The 24276-nt window shown below is 49.2% G+C and overlaps 1 protein-coding gene across 2 annotated transcripts; it reads right to left on the bottom strand.

Annotated features, from left to right (window-relative positions):
- Positions 1 to 532: 532 nt before the first annotated feature.
- On the bottom strand, positions 533 to 18650 carry DAO (D-amino acid oxidase). 2 transcript variants are annotated; one of them, XM_045457583.1, is made up of 12 exons: positions 18485 to 18650; positions 17040 to 17152; positions 13752 to 13954; positions 10874 to 10988; positions 9528 to 9604; positions 7893 to 7958; positions 6119 to 6173; positions 4797 to 4901; positions 3810 to 3892; positions 2786 to 2903; positions 2155 to 2253; positions 533 to 932 (listed from the first exon to the last, which is right to left on the bottom strand). In XM_045457583.1, the coding sequence occupies exons 3-12, from the start codon at positions 13943 to 13945 to the stop codon at positions 801 to 803; spliced, it is 1044 nt and encodes a 347-aa protein (XP_045313539.1). In that variant the 5' UTR covers positions 13946 to 13954; positions 17040 to 17152; positions 18485 to 18650; the 3' UTR covers positions 533 to 800. The 2 variants fall into 2 exon arrangements, with proteins under 2 accessions (XP_045313539.1, XP_045313538.1); XM_045457582.1 differs by lacking the exon at positions 17040 to 17152 and having other exon boundaries at positions 18485 to 18646.
- Positions 18651 to 24276: the final 5626 nt, after the last annotated feature.

Below are 24276 nucleotides of genomic sequence, written 5' to 3'. Positions count from 1 at the left end.
GATGTGGGACGGGCTTCGTATGTGGCTAGTTCAATGCCTCACTTCTTCTGCCTCCCTATACTCCAGCTCTGCGTGGGACTTCCTGCAAGGAGATCTATCGCAGCCTTCCCTCAAGTGCGCTCCGTGGCATGGGTGCTCTGGGCAAAAAGGTTTCCAGAGCCAAATGCGTTTAGGAAGGCTGGGTGAAGGAACGTCAGATAGATGTCTTTGCTGCAGGACTTCCCAGAACCTTTAATATGTTAGTAATTTGTCATCAGGTCACCTGACCTAACCTAAATGGTCCTCAATTTTCTGCTTGCCCCTTTCATTTCCCTTTTTAAAAAATGTTTATTTTTGAGACAGAGACAGAGAGAGAGAGAGAGCAGGGGAGGGGCGGGGGGGGGGGGCAGAGGATCAACAGTGGGCTTCATGCTAACAGCACATAGCCTGGTGTGAGGCTCAAAACCATGAACTGTGAGATCATGACCTGAGCGGAAGTTGGATGCTGAGCCATCCAGGCGCTCCGCCCCTTCGATTTTCTGAGCTTTCCTTTCTTCTAAGGACTCGCAGTATAATGGCCCCCAACTGCTCTTCAGACTGTCAGGCCCAGAGTGGGTGGAGAGACCCCAGTGATCAAAGGGAGCCCCAGATAGGGATGGACTCGCCTCCAGAAATGGCCTTGTGATCTTCCTCTCCTCTGGTACTTTTTGCAGAAAGGAGCCAGGGCTGAAGTGGAGAAGAGACAGCTTAGAGGGGGATACACCGACTGGTTGGCCGAGGGGAGCGGGGAGTCCTTGGGGAGGTGGTGGTTACTGGTGTCTTCAGAGGTGAGGTGGCGGCATCTTGAGCAACTTCCTTTCTTCCAGAATTTTTCCAAAGAGCTTGGCTGCCTCCAGGGCACAGCCCCAGTGGATAGTGAGCCCATAGCCTCCGTGGCCATAGTTGTGGATGACCTGGGAGGGGTAAGAGAGACGGGAGCCCCGTGCATCCTAGAAGACTCGGGAGCTTCCTGCAGAGTTCTGGGTGAAGCCAGAGGGCGGCAGGGGGCCTCTCAGCTCCCTGGAGGGATGGTGGGGCCCCAGGAACACCAGTAAAGTGACTGGGGAACTGGAGGGTTGACATCCTAGGTTCTCTTTTGCTTAGGAGATGGACCTGCTTTAGGCACTCAGCACAGGAAATGTAGAATCGTCTAGAACTTGAGGTCAGGGATTCCCCTCTCCCAAATTGTTTGAAGTTCCCTACATCACCTTTCTCGTCCACATCCTGCTCCGGAATGCCAAACCTCCTGTATTAATAGATAGACTCTTCTACCTATCTCGGGGGTTGGGGGAGGGGAAGATAAGTGGGGCCAACATATGGGTGGACTCTGGTTAGCATGCTAATTCATCCTAGGGACAGAGGCAAGACCCCTGGGGACTTTTTTAAAGCCAAAATCATTGGCAGGGAGTTTGACTCTATACGTGACGCTTTCCTCTGTATGTGTGCACATGTGCACGCAAGCACGCACGCACACACACATGCACAAAGGTGCACACCACATGCCCGCGATAAGGGAGGAAGGATGACCTATCTACCTAAGGAGGATTCTTTTCCTTTGGGGACCCCAGCTACTCAGGTCAGTTCCTTCAGCCCAGGACAACTTCTGCCGCCTCAATAAAGCCCAGTTCCTACCTCATAAGAGGGAACGTCAAAGAGGGACCCCAGAGAGATGATGGGGCAGCCACAAATGGGCATCTGAGAAACGGCTCTGGAGTCAAAACCACATCCCAGCCGTGCCCCGCACTAGCTGTCTGATTTAGGCAGAGGATTCCACCTGCTAGACCCCCGATTTCCTCATCTGAAGCATGGGGGAAACAGTCCCTATCCCCAAGAGCTGTAGAGGAGATTCAGTAAGGTTGTTCGTGTCATGAACACAAAGCAGGCTCAGTAAGTACCCACTTCCCTTCTACTCGACCACAGGCTTTGACACCCTGAGGCACACCGCCCTCTCTGCAACCTTCGGCAGGTCCTTTCCCATCACTGAGCCTCAGTTTCTTTATAGAGGAGGGGATGTCAGCCAGTGTTGTTCTTTCCTGGCAGCAGGCGGTGTGGAGCCAGATGTCAGGCAAGACTGGAAATGCCAGAGCCCCCTTACGGGTAAGGGGGGCCCTTGCTTTCCTCATCAGGAGAGCATACCTCTGTGTTTGAAGATGCAAAACGAAGCTGTTCTCTCTCTAGCCGAATCTGGGGGCGCACTGGCCGGAGGCCAGTCAACTCAGCAACAATTTTTGCATCCTGGAAAAAAAAGTGTTAGTAATTCATCTCCAGATATATTTTTTTTCTGCTGCCATTTTTAGATGGTAGGGTTAGCTCTTGGAACCTCATTATCATCACCACCACCACCAGCCATCACCACGATGTCACCGGCCACCCCCTCCTCACCATCATTATCACCATCCTGAGCATATTCATTACCAGTCAATACCACCATCCCTTCCCCCCCACCCTCGTCAATATCACGTTTGTCACTGCTACCATCAGGCAAATGTAAACACTGAGATCCCTACAACGGATTCATCTGCTCCTTGTGAAGACAGACGAAGGTGGTTTTAGGGAAGTCCCCGCAGAAGACAGCCACTCTTAGCCACAGACGGGTGTCAGCAGCTCACAGCCGGACTTCCTTGTACATTATCAAATTCTGGTGTCTTCCACGGTCCCTCGTTAGAAGTTTGCCCAGTTATCCCAGTGGGAGGTATCTTCCCATACTCAAGGGATCTCATGGTCGAGCTGCCCAGACCTGAGTCTGCCAGGACCCCTCCCACCTTACCTGCAGTGTGGGCTCCAGTCTGCAGCAGCCTTCCCAGATGGTGTTGTGGTCCTGGATGTTGTTTACCTCGCTCCAGTTCCCCAGCTGAAAGATGCCTCCAAGAGTCACTGCCTGGATCCTAGATAAAAGTGAAGGGAGTCAATGATGAGGGGAAATGAAGCCTTTGAGGTTAATGGGGGCCATGGGCATGCTCACCCTTACAACCATCTCTCCCTACATCCCCGCCGCCATCCACACCGTCAACACCACTGCAATTGCCCCTGGCATCACCACCCACCAGCATCTCTGCCGTCACCACCAATGTCACTGTCAACATCGTCACCTCCTCCGGTGCACAACGCGGTGACTATAGTTAGCGATCCCGTATTATAGACTTTAAAGTTGCTGAAAGAGTAAGCCATAACATTCTCACTACGCACAGGGAAGATGTAATTGTGGGACCTGATGGGCGTGTCAGCTAACCTTACCGAGGTAATCATGTTGTAATACGTGCATATATCAAATCTTCGTGTACACCGTAAGCGTGCACAATATGTCAGTTATATCTTGATATAATCAAGAATACCAATCACTGCCATCATCACCGACCTCGTCATCGACACCACGCCCCCCCCATTAATGTCAGCGCCTGACCATCCTTGTCCCAGTCACCACCCCCAGGAAGTGGCTTCCCCATCAGTGAGAACACAGCCACCATCGTCACTAACATCGTCACCTCTCCCCTGAATGTCATCATCACCTTCGACCCATATCCCCTTTCCCACCGGCCCTCTCGTTATTTCCAGTCACACCGCTTCCGGGGTCCCTGCCCTCACACCTTTGTCTCCAGTATCGCCACGCCTGTCGTCCAAAAGCTTGTTCAAGATAGAGCCCAGTTAAGGCCAAGTCTTGCCTTCCCAGGGATTTAGTGGCTCGACTTCACTTAGAAAACACTGGGAGAAAAAGCTTTCAGGGACTTGGGGTGGGCAGCATAAAGAGGGCATGAAGGTGCCCCTTGTTCTGTCCTAAGACGTCAGATTCTTACCCTGGGATGATGTACGGGGACTTGTAGATGCCCTTCTCTGGGTCATGGGTGATAATGAAGTGCTTCATCCAAGGGGCATCCACCTGTTGATTGAGGACAGACAAGTCTCATCAGGGGAGCCGGATCACTGGGCTTCCCTGCCCTTCTCCTCTCTGTGCCCAGATGTTCTGACAAGGGTGGCAGAGCCGATTCCCAAGCCCACTCCTGACCCCTCTGCCCCGCCTCTGCGCCGACTTCCTTGCTCCTGCGGGAAGAGCCACCCCTGCTCCCTGAAATTTCACACATTCTCGCCTGCATGACCACAGAGAAGCCCAGCACACGTGTGCCGATCCACGTACACATCAGCCCACATCAGGAACACATGTACACTCAACATGGGCGGGTGTACACGCCCACACCCACAAAAAGGCACCCTGCACGCATGTGCACACATACACAGTGAGAGGCAACGTGGATGATGTTGACACACACAGGCTCTGAAACCAGGTTGCCTGGGTTCCAATCCCAATCCCACAGCTCACTCCTGTGTGAACTTGTGTGCATATTACTTAATTCCTCCGTGCCTCATGTTTCCCCGTCTGTAAAATAGCAATGGCCATGTGTAGACCCCATCTCAAATGGTTCTGGTAAGCACTAAATTAAGAACACGATAAAGTGCTCAGGCCTGTACCTAATAACATTCCATAAACGTTTGCTCTTTTCATCATATTACAAGAATATGCAACTCCCGCGTGTGTACAAACACTTACACCCATGCTTTGCCGTATTAAGGAACAACAACAACAACCACCACCAAAGAGAATGTTTGGAGGAATCATGTTTCTTGGTCCTTCTTGTTTCTTTAAGATGCCAGTTGCCTGAAATCTGCGAGGCTCCTCTAACAGATGTCCCCGATGCATCCTCTATCTTTGGAGAGGAAATAAGCAGGCAGCTACAATCTCTCTATGAAGAAAAGCAGGAAGTTCCACCCCTCATCTTCACACTCACCTTAATGATCTGTCCCCGGCCTGGCTGCAGCAGGGGGTCCGGTTGCAATGACCCAGCCCACACCCCGGTGCAGTTGATAATTACATCGGCACCTCCTCTTGCTACCTGGCAGCGATGAACAGAGCAGGTGGCGTGGGAAGGGGTGAGGGCCCTGGTACCGCTTACCCCCTCCTTCCCCCTGCCCTTTACCCTGCAGCTCCCTGCAGAAAAGCGGGGAGGGGGCTCAGTGAGGAATCCGTGGAACTGCCTCCAAATCTCCACTCTGCCATTTACCCGCTATGTGACCTCAGAAAGGTTCCATCACCTCCTCAGGGCCCAGGTGCCTCCACTGTAAAGCAGGGCTGATAATGTCTGTTCTTAGGCTGTGCGAGGATCCAATGTGACCCTGGATGTCAAAGTGCTTGGGAAGGAGTACTGTGGAAGGGGGGAACCTTCTTGGAAGCTCCCAGAAGAAGTCAGATGCAGAGAAAGTTCTCTTCTTCCTTCTGACTCCTTTTGATTTTCATTCTCTTGCCTCACACTCTGCTAAGGCACTTTCAGAAGGCATGTTGGAGCCCCTGGCTCTGTGCATGTGTGGGATACTTGACAGCTCAAGGATGTAACCTCATGGGCACCCAAACACCCAGCCCAGCCCGTGACTCCCTTCACAGGTTTGTCGTGGGACACACACATTGGAAGCATTGTTATTGTTCAAGAACCAGTTTTTGCTACACTGGCCTGTGAACTCCTTGGGAAAAAGTGCTGTTTCTAAGTCAACATGGATCCCAAGTGCCCAGTAGGGCTCAATCCGGAGGAGGTACTCATTATATAATGCTGGTAGCTGCAGGTACTGAGCACAATTCTAGGTGCTAGGATTGAGTGAAGTCATACAGCAAAGCTCCTGGCATATAGCCAGTGCCTGATGAGGATAGCTGTTATTGATGGTGGTGTTACTCTGGAGCTGAGTCAGCTGAGAGCCTTGACTTTGCAGAAACATTAACCCTGATTTAGGTAGGAAGCAACCAAGTGTCTGGAATTCAAGAGTGGGGTGCAGCTGATACTGGTAAGAGGCAGCCAGCTCTCTGGGCCTAAAACCCTCCGTGGCTTAGAGGTAGATTAGCCTCCAGTGGCCACCATAATCCCACTGTCCCTTTGTTCCTGCTACCAACATCAAGACAGAATGCTTGAGTCCTTCTGGGATTGAAGAAAGGCCTGGTGACTGGGACAGGCCTCAGGGGATCCTGGGCGCCCAACAAGGAGCCCCCCAGTCCAGCACCAGGAAGCAGAGGCCTCCCCTCCTCACCTCCCTCCCATATCCAGCCCCTTCCAGCCCTGCAACTCACCTCCTCAAAAGACTCCACCTTCTTCTGGAAGAATTTCACTCCCCTCTCAGTTAACCTGGGTGATCAGACACATCAAAAAAAAAAAAAACAAAAAAACCCAGGACTCAGTTATTTGTCCCATCTCTCCAAGAGGATGGCATGGGAGATGTTTCCCAAAGAACCTTCTGTGGACATTAGTCCCACAGGTTGCTCCTGGAGAACATGGCTGTGTTGTCAGGTCAGTTCATGAGCACCTTGATGGACTGGTGGTTCATGAAATGCCCCTTGGGAAACCTGAGATGGTCCAAGCCCCTGGCAGGGCAGATGGCGATGAAAGAAGGGCCTTGTTGAAGGTCGTACAGTGAGTCAATGATGGGATTGGGACGTAACGTAAGCCCAGGCGTGTTGGCTCAAAACTCATCCTGCTACTACCATATTGCTTTATACCATTAAGGAGAGCGAGATGCGGGGTGGAAGCAGGGCAGGGTTGGACCAATGCTAAACGCCCCTTTGTCAGAAGCAGGGCATGAGGAGGAAGGTGGGCTGGGGACATCCACCCCTCCCTCAAAATGTCCCAGAGGGAAAAATATCTGTCATTGTTAGAGACGCAGTAGAAACATCAAAAGAACAGGAAGGAAATCCTGTGAAAAGTGAAGCATGACTTCAGGACTATTTTATCTACCTAATGCCCTCAAGATAGAAAAAGTGGGAACTTACTGTCTAGGAAGAGGCTAGGCAGGAGTCAGAGGTATCCTAAGGTTAGGAGAGATAACTACGTTTTTTTTTTTTTTTTTTTTTTTTATTGCTTTTTAGTTGTTTCCAAACCTGGCTGATAATTAGAATCACACAAATTTCTAAGCCCCTACTCCAAAGGGTCTGATTCAATAGATTTGAAGTGGGGTCCTGAAATCTATATCTTTTAAAAGCTCCCCAGGTCATTTGATAAATGCTCCCATCCATTCTAGATTTTTAAAAATATTTTTTTTAATAAAATCTTTTTTATTTATTTTTTATTTTTTTATTTTTAACATTTATTTTCGAGACAGAGAGAGACAGAGCATGAACGGGGGAGGGTCAGAGAGAGGGAGGCACAGAATCTGAAACAGGCTTCAGGCTCTGAGCTGTCAGCACAGAGCCCGACGCGGGGCTCGAACTCATGGACCACGAGATCACTACCTGAGCCGAAGTCAGACACTTAACTGACTGAGCCACCCAAGTGCCCCTAGATTTTTAAAAATCTTAATAAAACAGTAATATATAGGAAATATGGAATCTTCCTTAAGATGACTATCAATATAAAAATGTCTCTCAAAGCTAGTGTTTGCTAATTTAGAACACTGTAAGATTCCTGTTACCATCAGGAACAAGACAGGGACACCCACTATCCCCTGTGTTAGTTACCATTGTTCTGGAGGTACTGACCACAACAGTTAGACAAGAAAAAACATGAGGTATAAAAATAAAAGACAACTTATGTTTTGCGGGGGACGTAAATGTATCTGGAAACCTCAAGAAAATCCATTAAAACTACTCCACAAACATTATGTATTTTGGGTGAGGTCAACAATAAATATCACATGTAAAGAGCTGCCCAGATGGTTCTGGTGCCCAGTCAGGTGTGGGAACCTTGGTTTTAGTGCACAGGAGTCATCAGAACCAAGGATAGCTCCCACCAAGTCTGAGTTTTCTTTAACATTTGGGGCTGGTCGATACAAAGACAAATCCCATGAACAATTGTCTACCACACCCTGGTCCCTGTAAGGTGCTTTCCTAAAACTAAAGTTGAAATTCTCACCTTTCAGTCAGCCACTGTAGATACCTCCTCCCTTCCACAATCAGGCTTGTGTTGAACCAGCCGTAGCTAGAGTAAGAACAGGTAAGAGTGGGAATAAAGAATCAGAATCAGAACTATGTTAGAAGCCTTTCAAATGGAGCTGGGAGCAGTCTCTTTTTTTTTTTGGGGGGGGGGGGTGGCAAGGGTAGAGGCAGGACCACCGAGTGAAGTTCAAACAGGGACTGGTTTTCAGTGCAAGGAAAATTTTTCTATCAGAAAATCTATCCCACTGGTGTGTTGTTTTGAAGGGGCACATGAACTCCAATATTTATAGCAGCACTATTGACAATAGCCAAAGTATGGAAAGAGCCCAAATGTCCACTGACAGATGAATGGATAAAGAAGATGTGGGGTGTGTGTGTGTGTGTGTGTGTGTGTATGTATGTATATATATATATATATATATATATATATATATACACACACATGAACAGTGGAGTATTGTGGAGTATTACTCGGCAATCAAAAAGAATGAAATCTTGCCATTTGCAACAACATGGATGGAACTAGAGTGTATTAGGCTAAGTGAAATTAGTCAGAGAAAGACAAATATCATATGACTTCACTTATATGTGGAATTTAGGATACCAAACAGACGAACATAAGGGAAGGGAAGCAAAAATAATATAAAAGCAGGGAGGGGAACAAAACATAAGAGACTCTTAAATGTAGACAACAAACGGTTGCTGGAGGGGTTACGGGTGGGGGGATGGGCTAAATGGGCAAGAGGCATTAAGGAAGACATTGGGATGAGCATTGGGTGTTATATGTAGGGGATGAATCACTGGGTTTTGCTCCTGAAATCATTACTGTACTATATGCTGACTAGCCTGGATGTAAATTAAAAAACAAAACAAAACAAAACAGGGGCGCCTGGGTGGCTCAGTCAGTTAAGCGTCCAACTTCCGCTCGGGTCATGCGGTTTGTGGGTTTGAGCCCTGCCTCGGGCTCTGTGCTATCAGCTCGGAGCCTGGAGCCTGCTTTGGATTCTGTGTCTCCCTCTCTCTCTGCCCCTCCCCTGTTCATGCTCTGTCTCTTTCTCTCAAATAAATAAATAAATATTTTAAAAATTAAAAAAAAAAACCAAAAAATAGATAAATAAAAAATTTTTTAAAAATCCATCCCTGACATTAGAGTGTGCAAGTGGAGATTGGAAGTGCATTTTTAGAGGGGATTCAGGCATGGGGTGGGGTGAGGGGAGGAGCAAAGAGACATTATGCTTCAAGGAAAAGAACAGAGGTGTTGGGGGTCACGCAGACTGGGTCGGAATCCCCTTTTGGTCATTTGGCTGTGTGACCTTGGGAAGCCGCTTAGACTCTCTGAAGCTCCGTTTCCTCATCTAGAAAAGAGGGTGGCGATAGGGAGCTTCAGGGCTTCAGTTCTGTGACTCCATATCCTCCACCGCCCCAGCCCAGGGCCCCGTTGAGGGGGTGGCTTCTCCAATAGAGCTGGACAGAGCACCAGGGGTCTCTGGTGCCGGTGGCTCTTGGCCTGGGATGGGACAGGAAACTTGGTGTCTCCATCTTTCGCTGCCTCCTGGACGGATCCGTCTGAATCGTGGGACCGTAGCCCCTTCGCCCATGACAATAACCTCACCTGTAATCAGGGAACATGTCCAGGTCCCTGGGAGTCAGCGTCCGAAATCCCAGAACTGTGTTCTTCCACGAGGGATCCTGCCGAGGAAGGAGAGAAGGAGGCATGGGGATGAGTGAAAGTCAATAAAAATGGTAACAAAACTTAAACGACGCATACTGCGTGGAAGGTGCACTTCGAAGCATTTTATTTATCCCACTCCCTTTAATATCCCCAGCAATCCACGGAGGCAGATACTATTCTCATCTCCGTTTTCACAGATGGGCAAGTTGAGGCTTCAGGAGGTGAAGTAACTTGTCTAAAGTCACACAGCTAATAAATGATTGACCTGAGGTTTGAACCAATAACACAGTTGGGCTCCAGAGTCCATGGTCTTAACCGTGATGCTATACAAAGGAAAGGGGAGCGTGAGGCTGAGGGCAAGTGATAGGGTAAGAGTCAGAAATAAGAGAGAAAAAGAAGGTGACAGGGTTCCCAAGGGGTGAGAGTGCGAGGCAATAGAGAATAGGGTCAGACAACTTGGTGGAGGCTTGGGCCTGACTACAGACCACCTTGAATTCTCTGAGACTCCATTTTCTTGTCCGTAAAATGGAGTCAGTAATCACATTTGGTCCCACAGAAGGTAACAGACAATGCGGGTAATGCCCTTAGCTCGGTGCTAAACATTGACTAAGCCTTAGAGAGCTGGCCTGGGGTTCCGGACATCCAGCCAGACTCCCCTCTTCAAGCAACCTGAGGACATCCCCCAAGGCTGTGCCCTTCTTAGCACATTGGGCACCACGGGGTCACAGAGGGCCTGGGTTCAAATCCCAGTTCTGCCACTTTGGTTCTCTGACTTTGAGCAAGTTACTGATCCATTCCCCCGAGCCTCTATTTTCTCATCTGTGAAAAGAAGCCAATGCTAGTGCTGACTTGCCGGTGATAATGAGAATGAAACCAGTCACTAGTTGTAACGTAATTAGGACACAGCCTGGTACATAATACGCGCTTCAGAAGTTTGTGCCACACTGAGTGTTTTAATCTATCTTAGTGAAAAGTCCTGGGACCTCCAGGGACCCAGGAAGCCTTGCGGCTGCCACATGAAATCACCACCACTACAAGACGTGTCTGGGTTTGACTCAACCAGAGGCCAGGTCCCCTACGTCATCAGAAAATTCTTTGGTCTCTGCCAATTTAAGAGCCAAATTGGAACCAGAAATAATTTTAAAGCAAAAAGAGAATTTAAAGTAAACCTGATTTGAATGCAAGAGTTGGTCCACCTACAAGGCTCCAAGTAACTCCCTGACTCGGGTCCCCAGCCCTGGTCTGTGATCGAGGCTCTGCCCCATGGTCAAGGACTCCTCACTCACCGGAATAGCTTCATGGAAGAGGTTGTAGCCTGAGACTAGGGCCAGGCCCACGTTTGCGGCGTTGGGAGAATGGACGCGGCTCAGGAGATAGTCGAAGGTCTGCTGGTTCCAATCCCTGGAAGGATCCCCCAGAGTCTTGGTCACCTAATACCCTGAGCTGGACAAGAAAACTCTGAGGCTTGGCTTGTGTGGGATTATGCTCACGCTGGTGGAGATATGTCCAAATCCAGAAGTCTAGCATGTTCACTCCTGCAGCGTCCCAAATGCCTAAGGGGTTTTCCCCATCCCCAGACTTTCTAGTATTTCCCCATTCATAGGAAAGAGAAGGAAGGAACCATCTGGGGCCCACCTTGGGCCTGGGCTCGTGTAGCTGTGAGTTTAAAAGAAGGCTTTGGGGACGCCCAGGTTGCTCGGTCGGTTAAGCGTCCGACTCTCGATCATGATCTCACGTTTCCTGGGTTCGAGCCCCGTGTTGGGCTCCGCACTGACTGTGTGGAGCCTGCTTGGGATTCTATCTCCCTCTCTCTCTGCTCCTCCCCTGCTCTCTCTCTAACTCACTCCCTCAAAATAGATAAATAAACACTTAAAAAATAATAATAAACGAATGCTTTGACCTGCTTGAGGCCTTCGAGCCCCACGGTTCAGGCTCACTCTGAGCACCCCCCACGTAAATGCCGACAGTAGACCGTGGCTCGTGGCTCCTAGACATTTTCCTTCTCTTCTTCGTGGGCACAGAGCCCAGGTACATCTCCCGGACTCCCGTGCAGCCAGCGTGGCTGTGTGGCTGCGTTCTGGCCAATGGACTGCACGTGCGGTCCTTATGCTGTGCTCCTTCTGGAAGCATGGCGTACTGACATCAGAAGGCACAGTGGCCACGTCAGAAGCCACAGAGAAGGACAGCAGAACTATGAGATGCAAGGAGCCTGGGCCCCTGAATTGCCACCCACTGATCAGGAGCGTTGGTTTTGGAATTTACGGGAGAATGTAACTTCGGTCTGAGTTGTTAACGTACTTGTGGATTTCTGAAGCTGCCAGCAGTTTCTGAACAGACATAATAACCTTTGCAACGTCCTTGTAAAACCTGAGCATCCATCCACCCACTGACAAGTACTCCTGATCCAGAGGTTCCTCCAAAAGTTAAAAATAGAACCACCCTAGGATCCAGTAATCACACTACTGGGTATTTACCCAGAGACTACAAAAACACTAATTCAAATGGATACATGCGTCCTGATGTTCATGGCAGCATTATTTGCAATCGCCAAGATATGGAAGCAGTCCCAGTGCCCATCGGTTGATGAATGGATAAAGAAGATGTGGTCTATATATACACAGTGGAATATTACTCAGCCATAAACAAGAACGAAGTCTTGCCGTTTGCGACGACATGGACGGAGCTAGAGAGTATTATGCTAAGTGAAATACATCAGAGAAAGACAAATACAATACGATTCCACTCATATGTGGAATTTAAGAAACCAAACAAGTGAGCAAAGAGGGAAAAAGAGAGAGAGAGAGAGAGACAACCCAAAAAACAGACTCCTAACTGTGGAGATTACGCTGATGGTTGCCAGACAGGAGGGGTGGGTGGGGGGTGGGGGAAAGAGGTGATGGGGGTTAAGGAGCGAGCTTGTTGTGACGGGCGCCACATATTGTATGAAAGTGTTGAATTACTATGTCGTACACCTGAAACTAATGTAACACTGCATTTTAACTACCTGGAATTAAAATAAAAAACTAAAATAAAATATATAAAATAATATAATAATTATAAAAATTATTAATTATAATAATTTTAATTACTATAATTTTAATACAATTTAATATAATTTTAATATAATATATAAATTTAATTAATATAATTTTAATTATAATAAAAATAAAATAAAAAACCCCGCTAAATAAAAATGACTAGTAAGTGTCACAATGGGCAAATTCAGGAGAAACATCTATAACCTATTAAATATAGCTAAGAGACTATTAAAGATAGCAATTAGAATAAGTTCAAAAGAATTGAAAGGCCCCCTTATGAATTTATATATGGAAGAAAATATGTGTCTGAGGGCAAAATTGTTCCCTACAGCACTCAACATCAAAAACTTTAGTGAATTTTGTCCTTCTTTGCAACTATTGCTGGGATTTGAAGGCTCTGTTTTCTGTTAGCCACTGGGGAAATCAGATGAAAGTGACCTTTAAAATTTTTTTTAATGTTTTTTTTTTTTTTAATTTGTTTTTGAGATGGAGAGAGACAGAGCGTGAGCAGGGGAGGGGCAGAGAGAGAGAAAGAGACAGAATCCGAAGCAGGCTTCAGGCTCTGAGCTGTCAGCACAGAGCCCGACGCGGGGCTCGAACCCACGAACTGGGAGATCATGACCTGAGCCGAGGTCGGACGCTCAACCGACTGAGCCACCCAGGCGACCCTGGATGAAAATGACCTTTAAATAAATAATTATAGGGGCGCCTGGGTGGCGCAGTCGGTTAAGCGTCCAACTTCAGCCAGGTCACGATCTCGAGGTCCGTGGGTTCGAGCCCCGCGTCGGCTCTGGGCTGATGGCTCAGAGCCTGGAGCCTGTTTCCGATTCTGTGTCTCCCTCTCTCTCTGACCCTCCCCCATTCATGCTCTGTCTCTCTCTGTCCCAAAAATAAATAAACGTTAAATAAATAATTATAAACTAGGGGGGGAAAAAACCCCAAAAGTATTCCTGATCACATGGATCACGTGAGGAATGGAGGAAATCCTCCAATGGGCTTAATGCTTATTAGTATTTTCTTCCAAGTCTTGACAAGGAGCTTGTTCTCAGTGACGGGAACCCGGAGCATCCCCTCATCAGAGTCAGCCCTTCCAGTCCCCGGGCCAGTCTCTGGGACCCTCACTCACGCCTCCTGTGGGTTTCTGGGGTCCGAGAGGTAGGGCTGACAGAGGCCGGCCGCCACGTCGGTGTTGGTGAGCGGGGTGAAGCGATCTGCATAGACCCTCATGTCCAGGGATGGCAGGACTGATCGGTAGCGCTCGTGGATGCACAGGGCGGTGGACAGCCCGATGACACCCGCTCCGATCACTACCACGCGCATCGTGCCGGCCTGCGGGACGGAAGGGTTGAAGTGTGCCGTTACCGCCATCACCACTATCCCCTGAAAGCTTGGAAAGTGCCAGATACCGCCAAGCCCCTTCTGTACCTGGCCCTCTTGATGACCCTCACGAACGGAAAAAATTGAAACAGAGAGGCCAAGCAACTTGCCCCAGGTCACACAGCGGGGAAGGGATGTCGCTCTGGCTGGGGAGCCTCCCCGGATACCCTGCCCCAGCCCGGGAACATAAAAAGGACGGAGCAGAGGGCCTGGCTGCGGGCTGGGAGTCTAGCCATCAGGACAATGGGCTCTAGCTTCAAGTCTCGTACCTCAACTCTGCCACCTACTGGCCATTGATGGTGGGATGAGACTTCAACTTCCGATAAATGGGAAAAACACCCCCTACCTTGGACAGTACATGGGAGATTTAACAAGATGGCCAATGTAAAAACCCTTAACACAGGGTCAGGTGCAAAAGGAGTGGTTTTACTGACTTTTGTGGGACACCTACGGTGTGCCAGCCCCGGTACTAAATGCTTCCCGAATGCATCATTTCTTCTAAGTCTCCCCACATTCTTCGGAGGCAGGGGCTGGTGTTATTGGCCTCGTTGGCCGGATGAGGAAAGGAGACTCAGAGAGGTGCGGTAAGTTGCCTGAGGTCACACAGCCAGTAAGTGGTGCTGTCGGGATTCAATTTCGATCCAAGCAAACTCAACCCCGACTTCTGGCACACCCACCGGGCACCGAGCTGGCGGCTAGCGGGGTGTAATGTCTGGCTTTCGAACTCACATCTTGCAGTGCACACACTCAGCCAGGGCCGGCCTTGGGGGCTGGGCTGGCTGTGTCCTCAGAAGTTTAAAAGGCCCAGCAGCTTTTGACCTTGAAGCTGCTTGGGCCCAGCACAGCAGGGAAATACTGTGTCCGCTCCTGCTGGGGCAGAACAAGAGGACTTTTTGTGCCCGGAAGGGCCAAGTTCAACTTTCCCTCCTCTACACTCACAGCCCTCCTCCCTCAGACCAAGCCTCCTGGCAACCCCGTGGCCCTGATCCGCAGGACATTCTCAATATGGCCTAGTTTTGTAAAAGGGAAAAACGGCTCCAGCCCACAAGAACTGGACTCCGTCGGGGTTTCAGCAGCCAAGTTGGAGATAAAACCACAAAACGGAAAGGCATTGCTCCTCTGGGCCATTCCCCTTCCGGCTGCAAGGCTTGGTTACGGGGGCCGACCCTCTTGGGGATTCCTAGCCTCCTCCCACCCCTCCTCCCCCACACTTTGCCTCAGGAGATCCAATCTCCTCGTCTTTAAAATAAGAGTCACCCTGACCTCGCCAGGTCATCCTGAAAATTAAACCACTAGCCTGGTGAAGGTTCCTAGTACGGCACCTGGCACAGAGTAGGCCCCCAATACGTAGTGACCTCCTTCTGTCCCCCAGCGCCTTGAAAATAACAACAGAAAGAACACTGGGGGAAGGAGTAGAGGAAGAAGGGCGAATCAGATCTGGCTTTAGTTCTGACTCTCTGTGTGGCCTTGGCCAGCTTCCTTCCCCTCTCTGGGCCTTCTGTGACTCTCTCTGCAATAACTCCGTAGAGTTGCCCACTTTTGTGCACTAACAATAAGAAGGCACAGCACAGGGGGGCGGCAGTGACAGCTCAGGCTGGGGGGCAGACGTACTAGGCTCACAGCCTGGCTCAGGCGCACCCCAGCTGTGTGGCCGTGGGCAAGTCGCTTAACTTAACTGAGCACGGGTGATCGAAGTCCGGTTTCCCAGGACTGAGGGTATCCCCAGGATGTGGGCCTTGAGTGCTCAAACCAGGAGAGTCCTGGGCCAGACCGGAATGAGTTGGTCACGCTGACTTAAGTCTGTGTTTCCTCTTCTATAAACTGTTCAGAGTTAACAAAGCTCTCTGCCTATAGTCTCCCCACCAGAATATCAGCTCCGGGAGGGCGGGGACTTTTATCTACCGCTCTACCCACTGGGGAGCTCATAAACTGACAGCAGTGACTGTCACCCAGTTTACAGGTGAGGGAGCTGAGGCCAGAGAGAGCAAGGTAAATTATCTGAAATCATAACAAGAGTTGGAGGAAAGGTGGGGTGTGAACCCAGCTCTGCCTTTTCCAGGGCCTGTTTTTTTTTTTTTTTTTTTTTTTTCCGTCATCTCATCACCTAGAAAACCAGCAAAGGCTGGAGGAAAAGAGGAGTTGCTTATATAATAGAAGTGGTAAAGCATGAGAAGGAGAGTGTGAAAACCCCCCAGAGGTCTCTGGGCAAGGAGAAAGAGGCTTTGCACCAAAGCAGAGCTGGGATTCGGCATGTCTCCTATAACCAGGCTGTTCAGGTGTGTCAAAGCCTCTGGTTAGGAGCAGGGGCACACGCCCCAAAGAAGAGCATGAAGGGGCTCCTGGGTGGCTCAGTCAGTTAAGCTTCTGACTTCAGCTCAGGTCATCTCACAGTTTGTGAGTTCGAGCCCCGCATCCGGCCCTGTGCTGACAGCTCAGAGCCTGGAGCCTGCTTTGGATTCTGTGTCTCCCTCTCTCTCTGCCCCTCCCCTGCTTGCGCTCTGTCTCTGAAAAATAGATAAACATTAAAAAATAAAAAAAAATAAAAAAAAATAAAGCATGAGGGAGGCCCAGAGCAACGTCTCAAACCAAATGGCCAAAAGAAAGAGGAGTAAGTAACATTGTTGGACTCAGTTTCTCCAGAGTGTCAAATTCTAAAAAGGAGTTAGACATTGTTATACAGATGGGGAAAGGGAGGCGTGGAAAAAGAGGAGAGACTCAACCAAAATGACACATTTGTGACAAAAGGGTTCGTGGGGGTCTTGGGGTGAAAAGAGCTCTGTAAAAGGCAAGAATAGGTCGAGTCAGGAAAAGAGCTGGCAACACAGAGATCCAACAAGAGCATTGCTGGCATGCGACTGTCACGGCGCTACACACACTGTATCTGTCACACACTGTATCACACATGCTGTCACACACTGTATCTGTTTTCAGCTCCTAACAACCCTCAGCGTTATCCTTCTGCCCATTTGACAGATAAAGCAAGTAAGGCTCAGACACCCAGCTGGTGAGATGCAAAGCCCAGCGCAGCCTGACTCACACAAGTCCACGTCCCTGAGCACCAGGCACACTGGGCTGGCAAATCACACTATTTGGAAAATCTGAGGGCTGAGCAGGTGAGAAATAAAACAGCCGATATTTCAGGGTCCCGCACTGAAAACCAAAAAACGTAAAATAAAACGTTTGTAGGCATTTTTAGCGTGTCGCTGGCAGGCGTAGAATTGAGAAGGGAAAACGTGTTCCCGAAGCCAATCCTCTTGAACTATGTGAATCCAATCTGATGCTGATTAGAGCCCCTGTGTGCATGCGTGTGTGTGTGTTTAAGTGCAGTGTAAATGCAGGAGGTTCTCTTGAGAAGCAGGAGCTAGGCTGCAGGATTTGACAGCCCCAGCCCCAGGTAAAATCAATAAAGCATGTGGCTAATGAAGTTTTAGACTCCCATGCACACAGCTCGATTACTAAGTCAACCATTTGCTCGTTGTTGCTCGCGTTTCTATTAGCACTGCCTTTCTCCAGGGTCTTGTGCTATCCCTTCAACCAATCATGCTTGGAGTGTGCATCCAGGAAGATGCTGAGGTTCTTACATCTATCTGTGTGTGTGTGTGTGTGTGTGTGTGTGTGTGTGTGTGTGTAATTACAACGTCTCCGTAAGTGTGCAGCAGGAAGGGAATTTTGGGTCTCTGCCGCTCACCACATACGTGTAGATTTAGTACCGACATTCTCTTACTTAATCCTCTCAACTGGGAGGTTCTACAGACACGGGACTGAGGTTCAGGGAGAGGAAGTCACTCTCCCAGCGTCACGCGAACAGTGTGGGACAGCGCTGGGACCTGGAGCCTGTTCTAGCTGAGTTTTCTCTGCCATGCGGTGTAACGATTAGGGAGCAGGCAGGAAGTTAGCACCTGACGCTTTCTGCTTGTTGTTCTGTCTTGGTACATGTTGGCTTATAACCCTCCTTGTCCCTAGAAAGGAATTTGGGCCAGCTTGGGCCTTTGATTGCTGTTTGCATCTACCAAAAAAAAAAAAAAAAAAAAAAAAAGGAAAGACTTCTAAAACAAATCCACAAGTCACAGACAAGGTATTTGAATAAACATAATCGGGTTGTGCCCTATGGCTGCTTCTTAGGAAGCTGACATTTTCACAACTGATCTTGAAAATGGAATGGATTCTATAAATGCTTGATAATCGGGCTATCGGCTCCCTGCCCCCAAATAATAATTACCGTTTATTGAGTACTTGCTGTGTGCCCAGTCCGTGCTCAGTACGTTCTGTTCATCACCTCTTTTGATACTCAAGTTAACCCCGTAAGAGGTGATTATGATCCCTGTCTTCCAGATGAGGAAAAGGAAGTCTGGAGAGGCAAAGGCACCTGCCTGCGTTCCTGCCTTGGTTCCAGGGCTGTTACCTGCCTTGGGCTCTAATGTGGAGCCTTCTCCTCAACGCCCGGAGGACCTTGGGTCCTGGTGCACCGCCGCCCCCACTCACCTGGATTGCCAGACTTCTGAAGAAAGGAGACAGCTGGGCGCAGGATTTTACCTCCTGAGAGGAGTCTCCTGATTCTGAGGCGTCCTGTCCTCAGCCCTCTGCCTGCCAACGGGGACTGAAGCTCAGGGTCAAAGTCTGGACTTGTGGACAGGACACAGCGAGGGGTAGGGCTTGGCGCTGTTGCTTCTCACAGGCTGGGAGACTCCCCTCCCCTCCCCTCCTTCTGGTCCCTGAAAAGTTGCCTGACTTTTCTGGCCGATCCCAAGCCCCTGCGGACAGCCCTCGGTGGGGAGGGAGGGCGGCAGGGCTGATGGGGACAAGGAGGTCTGTCTCCTGGGCCAGCTGGAGACGATCCTCTTTCTTCCCTCTTCCTGCTGCCACCCTGGGGGAGGGGAAGGTTGTTCCCTGAGCCGCTGTGGGCCTGGTCAGCCTGGGAGCCCTGTGGGGAGGCCAGAGATACAGGACAGGGGCTCCAGTGGCCAGCCGGCCGGCTTAATGCCATTCTGGAATGCTGGGTGCATGAGGCCAGGGAGAGACTCAAGGCAACGCCTGTTTGGGTGGTTCTTTGTTCCCGTATCCCAGAGACACGGGCGGCAGGACTCCAGGTCCCTCCTCTGCCGGGGCTAGACCTGGAGCTGAGTTACTGGAGCCAAAAAATCATCAGGCGCCTCACTATGTGGATGGGGAAACTGAGGCCCTGAGAGAGGGACTAGCCACCCCTGAGTAAGGCATCCTTTGGGTCAGCTTTGAAGATCCAACCTCCCCTTCCCTATCTTGCATCAAATGCAACAGTTTGGATAGGGGGCGCCTGGATGACTCAGTCGTTGAGCGTGGGGCTTGGGCTCAGGTCATGATCTCACAGTTTGTGAGTTCGAGCCCCGCATCGGGCTCACTGCTGTCAGCATGAAGCCTGTTTCTGATTCTCTGTCTCCCTCTCTCTTTGCACTCCCCATCCCGCTCAAAAATAAATAAACATTTTTTTAAAAGTTTGGATAAAATAAGAAAATGCATATATTTAGTGTGTGGGTTTTTTTTTTTTTTTTTTTTAGTAATAATTTTTAAAAGGATGGGGTGAACTCCGCCCTTTATATACTTTAACTTCTTTTGAATGTTTTAAATCATCTTCATGCTTCACTTTTATATCACATGACCTTGTGCCCCAAGTTCATGGGAATATTTATTTATTTTTTAACGTTTATTTTATTTTCGAGGGGGAGGAGGGGCAGAGAGAGAGAGAGGGAGAGAGAGAATCCCAAGCAGTCTCCACGCTGTCAGCACAGAACCCAGTGGGGGGCTCGAACTTGTGAACGGTAAGATCATGACCTGAGCCAAAGTTGGACACTCAACCGACTGAGCCACCCAGGTGCCCCGTTAAGAAACTATTCTGAATACACAAAGTTTGCTGAAAAGCCCTGAAGGACCTTTGGAAGCAATTTCTGTATATTTGGGTGGAGTTGTAGGAATCAAAGATCCTTCTGTTCCTGTGGCTGGTTGATAAACAGCATGGCTCCTTGAAGCTCTGAAATACACTTGGTTAGGGCCAAAGGATCATTCCCCAGGAGAATTCCCTGCAGGAGGCAGAATTCTGGGTGTGGCAGGTAAAGTTACAGAGTAACGAGTCCATGCGAGCCTATTCTCCTTCAGATAAAACCAGTTTTATTATAACTTTTCGAAGTGTTAAGGTAATCATAACCCCTGTAAATGTATACAACACAGGAGGTAGAAAGATGAAAGTTCTCATCACCTGCAGCCAATCCTACCACCCGGAAATAGGGGCTGTTAACATGGGGTGAATATCCCAGAGACAAAATGGGACCGTGTCATATGCGCTGTGTCTCCCGTTCTGTTCACTTACCAACGTGGTAGGTCCTGAATCTCTCTCCATACAATTATAGGACAGCAGCCTCCATTTCACACAGGGTACTACTGTCTGTGGATATAACAATTTTTCCAGTTAGTCCCTCAGGGGGGTGTCCCTAGAATTTTTTTTTTTTATGTGACCAACAAATATCCTGAATGTGTTCCTTGGCACACTCGTCTAATTATTTCCTCAGACTCGATTCCTAAAAATGGAATCTTTGTGCCAAAGAGTTTGCACGTTTAAAACGTTCATCCGGTGCTCGCTTCGGCAGCACATATACTAAAACGTTCATCCGTTTTTGCCAGACGGTCCTCCAGAAGAGCTGTATCGATTGATAAATTCAAAGGAGCTGCCCACCTTGTACTTGAACCATCTTGAGAGTGAAAGCCTCCCTAAATTTTGCACAGCCCCCATCCACCTCGTTCCAGCCCTGCTGATAACATTGCATATGGTCATATGGTGATGGGCTCTTTGGGATTTCTTTATAAGGTGTCTCTGTATGTATGTATGTATGATGTATGTATTTTTAAAAATTCTTTAATGTTTATTTATATACTTTGAGAGAGAGAGAAAGAGCTCAAGCAGGGGAGGGGCAGAGAGAGAAGGAGAGAGAGAGAATCCCAGGCAGGCTCCGCACTGCCAGTGCAGAGCCTGACACAGGGCTCGACCTCACGAACTGCAAGATCATGACCTGAGCTGAAACCAAGTCGGACGCCTGACTGACTGAGTCACCCAGACGCCGCATGACGTATGTATGTATTTAGCTCATTTTTCCCTTGAAGTGAGTTGGCTATTTTTCTTTTTGATTTGGAAGAATTGCTTTTATGTTTATGGGTTTCCTCCTTCTGTTGCAATGTTTTCCCCAGTGTGTTCGCCGTAAAGAGATTTTAAAACTCTTTTGTAGTCAAATCTATTCATCTTTTTTTTCCTTCATGGTTTCTGCCATTAGTATCATATTTAGAAGCCTTTCCTCCCCTCCCCATCCTGCCCCTTTTTATAAATTACTCGCACAGACTTTTAAGAACTTGTGAGGGTTGTTTTTTTTTTTTTTACATTTGAATATTTGATTCATTTGGAATCAATTTCATTTTTTTTTTCAACGTTTATTTATTTTTGGGACAGAGAGAGACAGAGCATGAACGGGGGAGGGGCAGAGAGAGAGGGAGACGCAGAATCGGAAACAGGCTCCAGGCTCTGAGCCATCAGTCCAGAGCCTGACTGCGGGGCTCGAACTCACGGACCGCGAGATCGTGACCTGGCTGAAGTCGGACGCTTAACCGACTGCGCCACCCAGGCGCCCCTGGAATCAATTTCAGAGAATAGAAGCGGGGTCTGGGGGCACCTGGCTGGTTCGGTCAGAAGAGCATGTGACTCTTGGTCTTGGGGTTGTGAGGTTAAGCCCCATGTCAGGTGTAAAGAAAGATGACTTAAAAATAAAATCTTTTTTTTTTTTTTAGTTATTTGGGGGGGCGGGGTAGAGAGAGATAGAGAGAGAGAGGAAGGGGCAGATAGAGAAAGAGAGAATCCCAAGCAGGCTCCACGCTGTCAACATGGAGCCTGATGCTGTCTCGCCCCCACGACTGAGATCATGACCTGAGCCAAGATCAAGAGTCAGCTGCTTAACTGACTGAACCACCCTGGTGCCCCAAAAATAAAATATTAAAAAAAAAAAAAGTGCTTTTCCATCTCTCCATATATGTCTTCTTTTTTGTTCTTTGGTAGTTTTCTAACTCCTCATACTTTTCTTCCAAAACTCGGATCTTGTCATATCCTAATTTGTGACCTGCTTCCCCCCAATGCTTACTATTTTCTGAAAATCTTTCATAAAATACAACAGTGCATTGTTTTATAACATTTTTGTATGGCTGCTGTATTCCTTTTCTGTTACCGTATAACAAACTACCTCAAAATCTAGCAAAAAGAAAATCTCTTTTTTTTAATGTTTATTTTTGAGAGAGAGAGAGAGAGCGCGTGAGCTAGCGAGCATGGGCGGGGGGCAGCAGAAAGAGAGGGAGACAGAATCTGAAGCAGGCTCCCGGTTCTGAGCTGTCAGCACAGAGACCAACGCGGGGCTCAAACCCACGAACTGCGAGATCATGACCTGAGCTGAAGTCGGACGCTTAATCCATTGAGTCACCCAGGTGCCCCCTGGCTGCGTCTTTCTTAAGATCCAGTCAGGATGTTGGCCATGACTCTAGTCTCACTGGGGGCTTCAATGGGGCCAGAGGACCGATCCACTTTCAAGGTGGTTCGCTCACCTGGCTGGTAAGTTGCTGCTGGCTGTTGGTAGGAGGCCTCCGTTCCTTGCCATGGGGACCTCTCTCCACAGGGGCTGCGGGAGTATGTCGTCATGACATGGCAACGGGGCTCCCTGAGAGGGAGCGGTCCAAGAGAGAGCAAAATGGAAGCCACAGCGTCTTGTATGACCTCACCTCAGAGGTCACACACTGTCACATCTGTGATTATATAGTAGTTACACAGGTCAGCCCTATGCATTGTGGGGAATGGTCCAGAAAGGCAGGAAGTACCAGGAGATGGGGATCCGAAGGACCACCTAGGAGGACCATCACATGCATATAGCCGCATTTATGCAACAAATCCCCTCTCTTGGAACATTTTACCGCGCCATCTCACAAGCTGAGATTCCAAGGCCCAGCAAGGGTCACTGTATCACTTGCGGACCTGGGGCGAATTACAGGCAGGGTCAGGCTAGCCCAAATCCTGTGAGTCAACCCACCAGAGAGGTGAGGGGATGCCTGGAGGCAGGCGGAGCCCCTCTCCTGGCAGGGGAAACCCACGAAACCAGGTTAAAGCAGGGAGCGGGCAGAGGAATGGAGACTTTAGCCAACATACAGGAAGGAACACAAAGCTCTGAGGCTGCCTGGCTACCCGTGCCCATCAACCGGCCCAGAGAGATGCCTCGGCAGGAGTCCTGCATACCAACGCTCCCTCCCGGGACACCATGCCTGATGACTCAGGTTTTCAGACCTCTGAACACCATCCCCCCCGCACACGGGGGCTCATCCAAACTGTTGCCTCTTGGGCTTGAAAGGCTGACAACCTGCACCTGGGCCTTGGGATCTGGTTGGCTTGGGTTCAAATGCTAGCTCCGCTCTGAGCCTCAGTTTCTGCATCCAAGGCAACGATCGTATCAGGTGTATTCGTTTCCTAGAGCTGCTTTCAACCTAGTACCACAAACTGCGTGGTTTCAACAACAGAAATGCAATTGCCTCGTGGTTCTGGATGCCAGGAGTTTGAAATGAGGCTGTTGGGCCTTCTGAGGGCCATGGGAATCTGTTCCACGCTTCTCCCCCAGTTTCTGGGGGCTTGGCTGGTGACCTTGGGTGTTCCTTGGCTTATGGCAAGACTGCAGTCTTCACATGGCAATTTCCCTGCACGTCTGCCTCCGTGTCCAAATTTCCCCTTTTCATAAGACACAGCCAAGTCAGACGAAGGCCCACCCTCATGATCTCATCTTAATTTGATTCTCTGCCCAGACCCTATTTCCAAACAAGGTCATGTACACAGGGCCTGGGAATCAAGACTTCAACATCTTTTAGGGGGACACAGGTCAACCCGTTACACTAAGTAACACGAATGTATTGGACAGCTTGGACAGCAAGGACAGCTTGCCATCCCTTTGATGGGCGTGGTTGTGTTCAATCCTCACCAATGACCCATAAAATAAGTGCTCTCGTTCTCCTCTCTGTCTTACAGAGGAGGCAGGTGAGCCTCAGAAGAAGGAAGTGTCTGATCTGGAGCTCCACAGCTCCTAAGTCGGGACGCCCAGTTGAACCAGGCACATCCCAGCAGGTCTACAGCTCCCCGATGGGGTTGCCATGTGTTTCTTCTGCCCGAAGGTCACCTTGTCCAGAGCTTTCCCTGACCACTTGCCAAAACAGCCCTCCCTATCACCCTTCTCCCCTTGGTC

This window comes from Leopardus geoffroyi, chromosome D3 (genome assembly GCF_018350155.1).
Source record: "Leopardus geoffroyi isolate Oge1 chromosome D3, O.geoffroyi_Oge1_pat1.0, whole genome shotgun sequence".
In the NCBI taxonomy this organism is placed as follows: Eukaryota; Metazoa; Chordata; class Mammalia; order Carnivora; family Felidae; genus Leopardus; species Leopardus geoffroyi.
This window is presented reverse-complemented; position numbering and strand designations above follow the sequence as displayed.

Coding starts and splice junctions, on each gene's coding strand:
- DAO (XM_045457583.1), bottom strand. CDS start 13,945: ATGCGCGTGGTAGTGATCGGAGCGGGTGTCATCGGGCTGTCCACCGCC. Junction 7,959..9,527: donor GACATGTTCCCTGATTACAG/GTGAGGTTATTG, acceptor TTCTTACTCTAG/CTACGGCTGGTTCAACACAA. Junction 2,254..2,785: donor GACTGGAGCCCACACTGCAG/GTAAGGTGGGAG, acceptor TTTTTTTTCCAG/GATGCAAAAATTGTTGCTGA.